The following is a 12,322-nucleotide window of genomic DNA, read 5'->3' on the forward strand; positions in this document are numbered from 1 at the left end:
TGCTTCCCACAGCATGCCAGTGTTCAGGGGAGAGCAACATCCCAGCTCTGGGGGATGGTGGGTGAGGGAACCCAGTTTGCTCTTGCCCAAAGCACAGAAACAAGGCTCACTTTCAGAAGTGGAAGGATACTTAATTTAAACACCAAATCCAGCGTGCCATGTCAGGGACTGCAGTCTCTCAGACTGCTGCAGCTCCTCTGAGGATGGCTCTTCATCCAACCATCTCTTAAAGACGCAAGGAAAAGCTTATTAAGTAACAATGAAACATATTCAAGTCACATTTAAGCACCAAAGAACTCGGCCAGGGAGGCACAGCCTGCCCAGAGCCCTCCCAGGCAGCATTTGTGTATCCCACCAGTCTGCAGGCAGTGCTGAAGGACAAAGAGCCCACACTTCCTGCACAAACTTCACACAGTTCCTCAGGCTGAGGTCAGTGAACTCCCCTCCAACACCACAAAGACTGGCTTTGGAACAAACAACACATTTTATTGCAAGAAAAAGAAGCAAGGCAGGTCATCATTTCAGACCTCAGTTCCCAAACAGCTCTGTTTTCTGGGGAGGCTTTTATGTTAACCCGTTGAACTTGGGAGTCCTTCAGTCAAAGGTGATGCGAAAACTGCGCTCCTGCTCCTTGCGGCGGCTCTCGCAAACCTTGGTCACCTCTTCCACCTTCCTCTGCAGCACAGCTGGGGGAGAAAGAAGGGATTAATCTCACAGTCACCCCCAGAACACAACCCTGCACACTTGGGCCTGCAGAAGGGGAAAGAAAAACATTCAAGCAGGGCTTCTCAGCAGAGGTCCCCAGTCAGGCACATCAGGGGAACTCAAGCACAGAAGGGACAGTGACATTGAAGGTGAGGAGGAAAGATTCCTCAGGGATCTTCAGCAATTCAGTGACTCCCACACATGCTACCTGCTTTCCATTTACATTCCCAAAAGGCTGCAAGATGACACTCACCTGAGTTCTGGTCAATCCACTGCAGGGAATCCATGTGTGCATTCAAAATTTTACATATCTGCTGAAGCTGAGCAGAAAGAGAAGGTGCAAGTCAGTTGTTACACTACATAAATACTAAGAGGAGTAAGAGAGAGCCTGCCTGTCCCTTTCCTTGGAACAGGCTGCAGCCAAGTTTTTCACTGTTCAGCTCCCCTAACTGAGCAGCCGCTTCCAGGGAAATCTGGGACAGCAACCCTGCTGCTTTCCTTCTCTTTACCATCAGGAAAACTAATTTAGATTATATGTCTGTGGCTTATTCTAATTATTACTAGAACCATCATAAATTCATCACCTTAGGCTTCTGGTGGCCAAATTAAAAATAAATGTGGACAACTCAGTCTACAACACGGAAGGGAAACTTTTTACTGAAAATTAAGCTTCTCAGTTAACAGCCATAAAGAGTATCAAGATTAATTTAATATATATCAGAAAGAGCTGGTTATTCAGATCTTTGTTTTCATGAGGATACAAAAATGGTATAAGGGAAATGTATAAAATCTATGGGGGGCATTCTGAACAAAATTTAGATTTGCCACAGGACAGATGCAAGTGGTGGAGCCTGATCAATGTTAAACGCCTCTGAAACAAAGCACAATTTAGGAAGAATAATCAACAAGCAACCACCAGAGCTCATACCAGAATGAGATGCTTTGAAAACTGTTAACAGAACTGCAGGGTAATTACATGTCCTTTGCCAAAGTTAAAAAAAAGCTTGCATTACCGGGTCACTCGTGTCTGCTGGGCCCTCTCGATGTGGTTCAGGTGCTCAGTGATGTCCTTCAGGTCTTGTGCCATGCGCTTCAACTGAGCATCGATGTTTTCAGCCAGTTTGTAGCTGCAGAACACAAGGCAACCAAGATCAGAACATTTTAAGTGACCTTTGAAAACCTGCTCCCAGTCACACCAACTATGGGCAATCACAATTAGCCTCCATGTCTTGCAGCCAAGACATAGGAGCAGCACCCTGAGAGGCTCCATCACACGCATGAAGAGACTCCTAAAACACTCTTAACAGATACATGGAGACAGACAAGCTGTGTGAAGGGCTTCCTGGAAGGCTTTGTCAGAACTGAAGGAAGCAATAAGCCTGCACTCTTCAAGATTCATTCTCTCCTGAACCAAACACTACCTTTAACTACTCTGCTATGATGCATCGCTTAAGGCTTATGAGGATGCCAGTGCCACACCTAGTGTGTTCTGCTCTCATCACTTCTATCACTAAAGAATCATTAATTTTCAGAAATCATGGAAAAATTAGTAAACTCTTCCCAGACAGCTGATTAGACCAACATCCAAAGAGTTTTCCATGCTGACTCGAGGGCTTCCACTCACAACTCCCATTTCTAACGAGTAAAATCGAAGTTGCCATGCACAAAACAGGGTTAAATATCTGAGAGCAGCCACTGAAGGTTCAATACTGTCCTGCATCCCAACTCCACTTTCTGCTGACTGGTCATGACCCCAGGAGTCTGCACACACACATCCCAAGCAGGTTTTTGCCTTACGTCCTCTCCCGCTCTTCATCCGCGTGCTGCAAGTAGATGGTCCCGCTCTGCTCCTTCACAGACTCCTCCAGAGGAGTCAACAAGTCCTCAAGCTCCTTCTGCTGTGACAGAATGAAGTCGAGTTCCTGATCCAGTCTGAAAAGAGGAAATGCCAATTTTAATAAACCCTTCCAGGTTATAAACATTCTAGAGCTGTCATACAACCAGGCATGACAAAAAACAGCCCAACAAAATCATCTCAGGTGTTCATAGTTTCTTACCTCTTCTGATCAACCTTCACCTTCTCTACTTCTCTGTGTAATGAAGTAATCTGGAAATAGAAGACACTTCATTAGCCCTTGTAAACTCAAAAGACAACTCCCCAAAGAGGAGGAGTGGGAGTGAGAAAGCAGCACCACACAAGAGACAGTTACGTACAGATTTACAGACCAAAGATGGACTAAGGGAGGTTCAGCTTGGAATGCTCCCCCTAAAAGAACTTGTCATCATAGAGCAAAGTCACAGAACAGATTCTCAAGCTCCAGTGCATCAACAACAGAACACACAGAGATTTGTGAAAAACACCCAGACAGAATTCACATCTATTTTTTTCACAAGTTGAAAGTGCCAAACACTGGTTTGTTGCATCTGTAACACTGAAGGCCTTAGAGGATCTGAGCAAGCAAAATCAGGTTACACTGGACATGCCCTCACCTTCTCTCCATTCTCTATCAGCATCCGATCCCAGGCATTCACTTGTGTTGCTTGATGGAGAAAGTGTTTCTCTTGGTCTTCCAGTTCCAGGCTCCACTTGTTTATCAAACTCTCCAGCTGGGCATAAGTCATCACTGGAGGTGTGCTGAGAGGGAGTGAGGGGCAGGACAGAACACAAGGTCAGAAAAGAGGAGAGAAGCACGACAACACTCCTTCCTTTCCTCCATCACATCCCTCCATCAGCACTGTGGCAGCTCTCGCCCCAGTCAGGAAACAGTGGTAACAAAACACTCACCTGGTCGTGGTGGTTGTGGTTGTGGCAGCTGTGGAGGTCACAGCTCCAATGGCACCAGTTGTAGTTAATGGTTTCAGATTCAAAGGAAAGCCAGAAGCAGAAGTAGTACCTGGGAAGAAGAGATTCAAGTCAAGCAACAGAAGAGGACACATCTGGTAGGTAACAAACTGCAGCAGCTCCAATAGGCCCCTCTGGAAAAAAAAAAGCAAACTCCACATCTGTCACAAAGGGAATGAAAACATCACTTGCCCACACCCCTCTCAATCTCCTCATGTTCTACTACCAGACCTAATAACTACCAGCACAACCAGTTACACTCCTGCACCTTTGCAGGAGATGAGACTTCTATTTTCCCAAAACAAGATGGAATAGGAGGATCAAAGAAAGAAGGACATGTTCTTTTCAGTTACTGGAGGACTTTACAAGTCAGAACTGCTGTGCTGCTACTCTTTCTTCTTTTCAGCTACTTTCAGTATCTCATTCCTACCAGTGGCAGTGCTTGTTGTGGCAGCTGTTGTTCCAGGAACTTTTAATCCAAACCCAAGTGTCCCCAGACCGGCAGTCCCAGTGGAACCAGTGGAAGTGGCACCAACTGTAAACAGAAAACAACATTAAGAGGTTGGAAAAGTCTGCCCTGCCTGCTCGCCTCTCACCCCAGCAGCGCAGCAGCAGCAGAGCTCCACTGCCCACAGGTACCACCAGCCCTGCTGCTCATTTATTCCCCCAGTAAATAAAACCTGGATAAAGGCTGTCTGGAGTGACTCACGTGAGAGGCCCGTGGTGGTGGACGACGTCGCGGCCGAAGAACTCGCGACAGACGCGAACAACGTGGGCCCCGTCGGAGCCAGCGCAGAGGTGGTGCTGGTGGAGGCCGTTGTAGCAGCTGTGGATGTTACTGCAAAGAGAAAAAGCTCCATCTTGGACAAGGAGAGCACACGGAGCTCCCACCCACTGCAGGATCATCCTGCTGAGAAGGCGACACAAACTGCCCGGCTGCACCAGTTTGTTCTTAGGGATTTTCCCGGCTTTTCCTCTTATTCTGCCTCAACACTCTCTCCTCTTTCCCAGGGAAGCCCTTATGCCTGTGGCTCCCTTCCACTACGCTCCCACAAGTACAGAACAGAATGTGGCATGTGGGATGCAATCAAAAACACAGGACACCACATCCAATGGGGCTCTGTGAGCTGTCACGGATCTCCACTGCCACAGCAAACCCACAGCAACAAATGCTTCTACAGCCCCTTCCCAGACTCCAGTCTAGAAGAATATCCCCAGAAGGACAGCAGACTCACAAACTCTTAAGGAAATATTTCCCAAAACATCCTCCTACCTCCCAGCTTGGTTCCAAAGGACAGGGTGGGTGCCTGGGTGGTACTTGTGGTCAGTGTTGCTGTGGTTGCACTCGTAGCTGCTGTTGAAGTCAGTGACCCAAAGGTTAGACCTGGAACAAGTAAAAGCAAAAGGAAAAGATGAACTTTTTCCTACAGGACACTGAGCTTTGGGCAGACTCTGCAGGAGGGGGCAGGTTCCTGCCTTCAGGGAGGTGAACCACGGTCTGGCACTGTCAGCCAGACTCATCCTGCAGCACCTGCTCCCCTCCACTCCCAGCCATTTCCCTCTGCACCAGCAAATCACCCAAAACACATTTAAGAAGTGCTTCCCAGGCAGCTGGCACTTCTACACACACTGCCAGAATTATTCAGCCTCACTCTCCAAACTCAAAGGCTAAAGAGCCATTGTTGCCCACCCCTGCAGATCCTGGACAGGCCTGTCAGACACAGCACTGACTCCAGCTCCTGCTCCATTCCAAAGGCTGCAGAACCTCCTCTCCCTCTCCAGCTGCCACCCCCAGCCCAGCGCTCACCCACCTGTGGGCTGCCCCCCGAGGCTGAAGGGGGTGGCAGCTGCCGGGGTGGCAGCTCCCAGGGTGGCCGTGGTGCTGGCAGTAGCTGCAGGGCTTGTGCCAAAGGTCAGCCCTGCGGATGTGGCCTGTGGGGCCGTGGCGCCGATGTTAAACCCGGCTGTTCCCGCCTGGGTCGTGGTGCCACTGGAGAAGGTGAACCCTCCTGTCGTCCCAGTCTGAGCCGTGCTGGTGCTGCTGGTGCCAGCAGTGCCAAAGGCAAAGCCAGATGGGGCTGCTGCTGCTTGACTGGAGGGTGTGCTGGTTGCCACAGAGCTACCGAATGCAAAGCCCCCCGTGATTCCAGGAGCCTGAGTTGCAGTGCTGCTCCCAAAGTTTACTTTTGGTGTGCCTGCCCTAGAGAGGGAAAGAAAAGAAGCCAACCTGCTTGAGACACACATACAGTCGAGTACTCAGTCACCTTCTCAAAGACCATTTGCTGACAGCAGAAACCACCTTACAAAGAGATGCACACCTGGCCAGGTTTGTGTTCCGACTCTGACAGGAGACTGTATCCAACTCCTGTCACCTGCCATCCTTCCTTAGGGCTCTTTAGACTGACTCTCCCTTCACTACCTCCACCCACCCAGACACTACAGAACATTTATGGCAGTGAAAGAGAAGTTGCTCCTTCTCACACCTCTCAGTCACTCCCTCTATACAAGGCTGGTTTTTTTCTGCTCACTTTTACTGCTCGTCCCCATCTGAGCTCCCTTTCCCACTGCTCCCATCTGGCAAAGCTTCGGCAGCAGCAGTTCTGAAGAGCCACTCCAGAGCTCACAGCCTTTCCTAAGGACAAAATGCTCCCAACTGGCCCAGGAATCATTCTGGGCGCTCCAGATTTGGGTCAGAAAGGGCAAAGCTTTATCATATCTCTGTCCGGGCGTCTCCACCCCAGTCACAGAGGGAAGCGCGGAGCAGCTCATCCCCAGTGCCCACCGGGAAACATCAGCGGGGACGAGTCACGGGGCTCGCCGAGCACTTTCCCAATAACACCCTACAGGGCGCTGGGAACTCCCGGGCACCAGAGCCAGGGGCTCGCTCCCTCCGGAACCCCTCTCCAGGCCCTCCCGAAGCCCCAGGACACCCCCGTCGCGGCCCCCCGGTCTCACCCCAGCGGGAACGCGGCGGCGGGGCGGCGGCGGCGGGGGCGGTGGTGGCCGCGCCGAAGCTGAAGCCGGGCTGCGTGGTGGAGACCGGCCTGCTGAAGGAGAAGAGCCCGGCGGGCTGGCCGCCGCCCGCCGCCGCGGCCGCGGTGCCGAAGCTGAATCCGCCCGAGGCGGCGGCGCGGGGGCGAGAGGAGAAGCCGCTCGTGGTCGTGGCGGCGGCGGCCGCTTTGGGCGCGCCCAGGCTGAAGGCGCCGCCCGGCGCGGCCGTCCCGAAGTTGAACTGGCTCATGGCGCGGCGGGAGAGGCGGAGAGGGAGAGAGGGAACGAGGGAACGAGGAAAAGAGGGAAAGAAGGAAACAGGGAAAGAGCGACCCGCGGACTCCGGGCGCGCTCCCGCCGCGCGCCGCGATGGCGTCACCGCGCCCGGCGCGCCCCGGCCTCCGCCCGCCCCCGCGCCTTTTCCCGCCCTCATCGGGCATTGGTCCGTCCTGCCGCCACTCATGATTCCGCGGCTGCGATTGGCTCGCGGGGCGGCAGGGGGGCGGGGCGTTGCTGTGGGGACGGGGCCGCGCGTGAGGGGGCTCGTTGCTGTCTGGGCAGGAATCCTTAAAGCAGGGCATTTAAATTAAGAATATACTTCGCTTGCTTTGCTCGCTTCCTGACCTCCTTTTTTTTTTTTTCCTTTCCCCTGATGCCTTTAAAATAACAGCCTCTGAATCTCGAGGAATCTGGCCATTTTAATTAAGAGCTTTCCTAGAGGGTTGGATGGGTGTAAGTTAAATGTGCTCGATGAATTACAGTCCAATGGCAAAACTGTTAATAAAATACAGTTTCTTGTTGAGGGCTCCTGACCTGTTGGAGAATAAAAAAGCTTTACTTCCTTACTGAAAATTGTGGCTCAAATGCCAAGCAGAAAGAAAGAACAGGTAGAACTGGGATTAAGAACAATTATCTGGATGTTACTGAAGGGAAATTCTTTTCTCCGATCAACAAATTCCAGGGTGCAATGGGTTCATGCATCTGGATTGTGTTTATGTGTTGAAGCTCAGCATTTCACAAAGATAGATAAGATAGCCTTTATCATAAACTAGAGAGGAAATCAGTTGGCTCAGAAGGCTGATAAGTAGGTTTTTACAGCCTAGAAACTAGATAATAAATTAGCTCCCTCCTCAACAGAGGACGGAGCTAATACAGGACTACCTCTATTTAAAGATCATTTCTCAAGTTTGCAATATTGTCTGAGGGTGGAAACCTAAGAATATGTTGGGCAGTTCAGTGAAAACACCTGTGCAATACTTGTGGCTGCCAGAAAAGTAGCAGTTACATCTCTGTTTTAAACCTAGCTATGCTGGATTTTTATCTCACGCTTCAGGACATCACTGCAAATGTACAGTGATGCCCAGAGGGAACTTTTCCTGTAGACTGTTTCCATATAAGTCCTGACTGTGGCAGTTCCTTCCCTCGGAAGCAGCTGTTATGAGTGGTCTGTGCTGGCACACACGGGTTACACGGCATTTCTATGCTGGAGGTGTCACCAAGATCAAGTTGGCCTGCACCTCACACCAAAACAGCCTCCACTGAGAAAAAAAGACAGGTTATTGTTACAGAGGACTCTTCTGAGGGGAACAGAAGGGCCAGTTTGTAAGGTCCCCAAGGAATCTGCTGTTGAAGGTTCCTTTTTAAGAGTCACTTTTTAAGAGCCACCTCTTCAGACCATAGAGCAAGCAATTCCAAAGTGTCAGAAGTCAAGGAAGGCCACCTTGGATAAGCAGGGGTCTTCTTCTAGAACTCTGGTGGAAAAGGAAAGCGTGTGGACATTGGAAGCAAGGACAGGTGGCACAGGAAGACCAGAGAGGTGCTGTTCATCATTGTAAGGAGGAAATTCCTGTGGACAAAGCTCAGTTAGCATTTAAGCTGGCCAGTAAAGGACAGCAAAAAGGGCTTTTTAAAACATGTTGACAGCAAAAGGGTGACCAGAGATAACATTGGTCCATACTTGACAAGGTCAGTCACCTCACTTATGGGAGCATAGTAAAGCAGAGATGTTTAATGCCTTCTTTGCCTCTGTCTTCAACACCAGTGATGGGCCCTGGGACCCCCAGAGCTCTGTGCTGGAAAACTGTCTCTGGAGGGATAATAAACTCCCAGCCAAATCTGAACTTGTCTGAGACTTGCTGCTCCAGCTGGATGCACATGAATCAATGGGGCACGATGGGATTCATCCCAGGGTACTGAAAAAGCTGGCTGATGTCATCATGGGACCTCTCTCCATTATTTTTCAAGTCTTGGGAGTCTGGAGTTCCACATGACCGGAGGCTGGAAAATGTCCCAGTTTCCAAGGAGGGTAGGAAGGAAGACCCTGGTAATTACAGGCCTGTCAGTCTCACTTCAGTGCCTGGTAAAATGATGGAGGGTTATTTTTCTGGGCATTATTGAAAAGCACTTGAGAGACAACACAGTCTTTTAGCTTCCAGCAAGGAAGCAGGTTTCTGGCTGAGGGAATGTCTCTGCATAACTCTCACATTCTCATTAAGTTTGGGGATGGGAAGGGGGAGTTTGAGACACGATTTATTTGTTTCTTTTTTTTATTTGGTCATGTATTTCCAACTGCTCTTTCCCCCTCGAGAAAGCCTTGCTGCCCGTGTCCTGAGAGAACGAGGTGACCTGCTCCCACACGGTGGCACTGCTGGCCTGGCTGTGTCCCGCACGTCCCTGCTGCCTGCCAGGGAAGGGTCTGCAGTGAGGCTGCTGGGCTCTCCTGAGAACAGGCCAGCGGACCTTGGCATCCCTCTCTCTGTGCCCTCTGCACCCGATCTGGGTGACCTTCTGCTCCTCCTTGACAGATCTTGGGGAAGGAGAAGGACACTGGGTTACACCCAAACATTGTGTGATAAGAACAGTCCTGCTCACCCTTCGCTGGCTCAGGGCACTTATTCTCAAAGACGCTTCTCTCATCATGATGGTGGGGCCAAACACCTCCTGTTGCTCCTGTTTTCCCTGCCTTGGCTCAGACCCCTCTTGTTTCTCTTTACTACTGCCATACTGAACTACTCTTTCCAAACATAAGCTCTCCACAGCACCTCCAATGAGCTCCATCAACATCTTTATCTTCCAACCCTGTTCATCTCTCCCAGCATCCCTGTGATTTCCCCACACCCTGCTGTTTTCTATGCTTTTCCTTGTGCCCACATTCCTCATCCCGTTTAAGGACTCTGGGAATCCGTCCGAGGGCCTGGGCCATAACATAGACTTGCAGAGGGACTGGCCTTTCCCTTCCTGCAGTCAGGCTTTGGATTGTGTTACAAATGGGTCAGGTATCCTCTGCTTTCTTTATCTGTGCTCTAGGTCATCATTCTGGCGGGGCAGGGGGCTCTCCTTACCCTCCTCTGGCCTTGCAGGACCAGCATGGCTCTTCTGTGGCCAAACTGGAGTCTTCTTGTGACTAACACAGTGCCTGGCTGGGGCTAGAGCGCCGTGGTGCCGAGGTTTGGGATTTGGGCCCTTTCACTCTGTGAGGCAGCCTGGCATCCATTGGTCTGACCAGCCCACGCAGCAGCTAAACTGGGTCCCTGCCTGTGTTTTCCTCTTGAGTGTGTCTGTCTGTTTGTTAAATAATGTAGCGACATGAGGTCCCTTGAACTCAATTTATCTTCCTGTGTAGCTATGGGAACGGCCCGTGGTGTGGTGACGCTGGGGCTCGCAGTGAGATCTGCTGCAAGGCTCTGGGTTAGCCTGGCTGAGCCCAGCTCCTTCCAGCAGGTGCTGTCCTGCCTGGCAGCTCTGCCTTTAGGCTTATTTTCTTAGACTTCTCTTTAGCCAGCAGAGTGACTCTCCTTTTAACCTGGAAAATGCTGAGGGGGGGGTTTGGAGGAAGACGAGGGCTTTGAGAGCAGCCAGCCATGAAAAGGGGAGCAGTTACACTCAAAGGATGCTGCAACTCCCTGTGCTGCCTGCAGAATGTGGTTCATGGGAAGAAGCTAAGGACAAGTGCAAGTAGTTCAACGTTTTTCAAGCCTGGACTTATTTCCAGCTCAGAAGCATCTTGAGTTAAAACTGATTTCTCACAGGTATAAAATGACTTGCTCAAAGGAGTCGAGGAGAACCTGCCCTTACAGTCACGTGTTCCCTGTCCTTCCTGAAGCACATTTCCTCTTCCAGGTCATGGGCATGGAGGAGAAGGTGTGTGGGTGGCCAGCATGGCATTGCTCCTTTGACTCAAACACCTCATTTTACCTGGAAAGGCACAAGACCATGAGACAGAAACTAGTGGCTTAGGTGGTATCACCAAACACGTGTAGAATATATCGCCCGGGAGTCAGAGTTGAGCAACACGGTGATGTGAACAGAGAGTGCCCCATCCCGCGTGGTGAGGACTTTGCCACGTCATTTCTGCCAAGGCTGCACTTGCACATGTTACTAGACTTTCACGGTTGCTGGTGGAGGTAGAAAGGACGTATCTCTACAACTGCGTTTTTTCTGCAGTCTGTAGGTGCTGTCTCTGTGTCTACCATTTCTGATGTCCTGCCTGGTTGAATCCTGTTTCATTTTCAGCTCATGTTTCTAGATCTCAGAGCTGTTTCTGTGACCTCTCTTGACATTTTCAGATTGTGTGGTTTAGTGTGTTTTCAGGCCAGTGCTGCAGGTGTTGAGCTTGAAGGCAGCTCCCTTACCTCCCTCCATTCATGGTTTTCATTCATGTTTGTTTTTTTGCTTTCAACATCTCTCCAGCTGGTCCTCAAGCCAGAGGCCTACACCCCCACCTTATTTAGTTTTCAATAGAGCTGTTGAAGAGATTGAATCTGTGCCAGGATATCACAGTGAGATGAAGTTTTCCTTTATTCCTATATGCTTGCATTAGTTTTTATGGTTGCATGAAATACGGTTTCTGAAGTACAAAATAGCCAATGATCTCGGGGAGCAGCCATGCTTCTGATCATTCTAGGAAGTTTTATCCCAAAAGCCAGCCATCCTTTGAAGCATCTACCCTGGGTGGGTGAAGAGATAGACCTTTATTTTCTCCTCCAAAGCTGCTTCTAAAGCAGGAAATGTCCACACCTCCTTCAGACTTGGTCTCAATGTTTTTCACAGCACATATGTGTTGAGCCAGTAATCTTAGCTGCTGCTCCTCCTCCTCTTTGCACCTTGTTTATTCCCTATTAGCTATTCTACTTAGCTATTCTAGCTAGTTATAGCTATAATATAGCTATTCTAGCAGTAACTATAATAGCTAGTTATCTATTCTAACTAGCTCTGGTTTCTGAACTTTATCCCTAGTATACTTTATCTTACTTTTTTAGGTTATTCACAGATAACACTAATGTTTTTCATGGCATGTGCAGAGCCCTTGAGCTAGAACCTGTCTCCGTGAGGGAGCTGTGGCACAGCCTGTACAACTCAGAGCTCCTCCTGGTTTATTCCTGCCACCCAGGAAAAGGAGAATATATTTGTGTGATTGTCATGCTTTAACCCCAGCTGGCAACTCAGCCCCACATGGCCCCTCACTCTCTCCCCACCCTGGTGGGATGGAAGAGAGAATTGGAAAAGTAAGAGTGAGAAAACTTGTGGATAGAGGTAAAGACAGTTTAATAAGTAAAGCAAAAACTGTGCGTGCAAGCAAAGCAAAACCAGGAATTCACTCACTGCTTCCCATGGGCAGGCAGGTGCTCAGCCATTCCCAGGAAAGAAAGCCTCCAAGGTGTAGCAGTGACTTGAAGACAAATACCACCACTCCAAACGCCCCCGTTCCCTCTCCCCCAGCTCTGTGTGCTGAACATGATCCTGTATGTCTTGGGTATCCCTTGGGTCAGTTGGGGTCAGCTGTCC

General features: G+C 50.0%; 1 protein-coding gene across 1 annotated transcript; it reads right to left on the bottom strand.

Annotated features, from left to right (window-relative positions):
• Positions 1–465: 465 nt before the first annotated feature.
• NUP62CL (nucleoporin 62 C-terminal like) lies at positions 466–6,907 on the bottom strand. Its single transcript, XM_032702389.1, is given in 14 exon segments — positions 466–686; positions 959–1,025; positions 1,719–1,739; positions 1,742–1,832; positions 2,503–2,637; positions 2,763–2,812; positions 3,196–3,340; positions 3,491–3,599; positions 3,978–4,082; positions 4,257–4,385; positions 4,821–4,931; positions 5,359–5,747; positions 6,503–6,525; positions 6,528–6,907. Coding segments are annotated over 14 exon segments (1,728 nt in total). The 5' UTR covers positions 6,789–6,907; the 3' UTR covers positions 466–594.
• Positions 6,908–12,322: the final 5,415 nt, after the last annotated feature.

This window comes from Chiroxiphia lanceolata, chromosome 14 (assembly GCF_009829145.1).
Source record: "Chiroxiphia lanceolata isolate bChiLan1 chromosome 14, bChiLan1.pri, whole genome shotgun sequence".
NCBI lineage: Eukaryota > Metazoa > Chordata > Aves > Passeriformes > Pipridae > Chiroxiphia > Chiroxiphia lanceolata.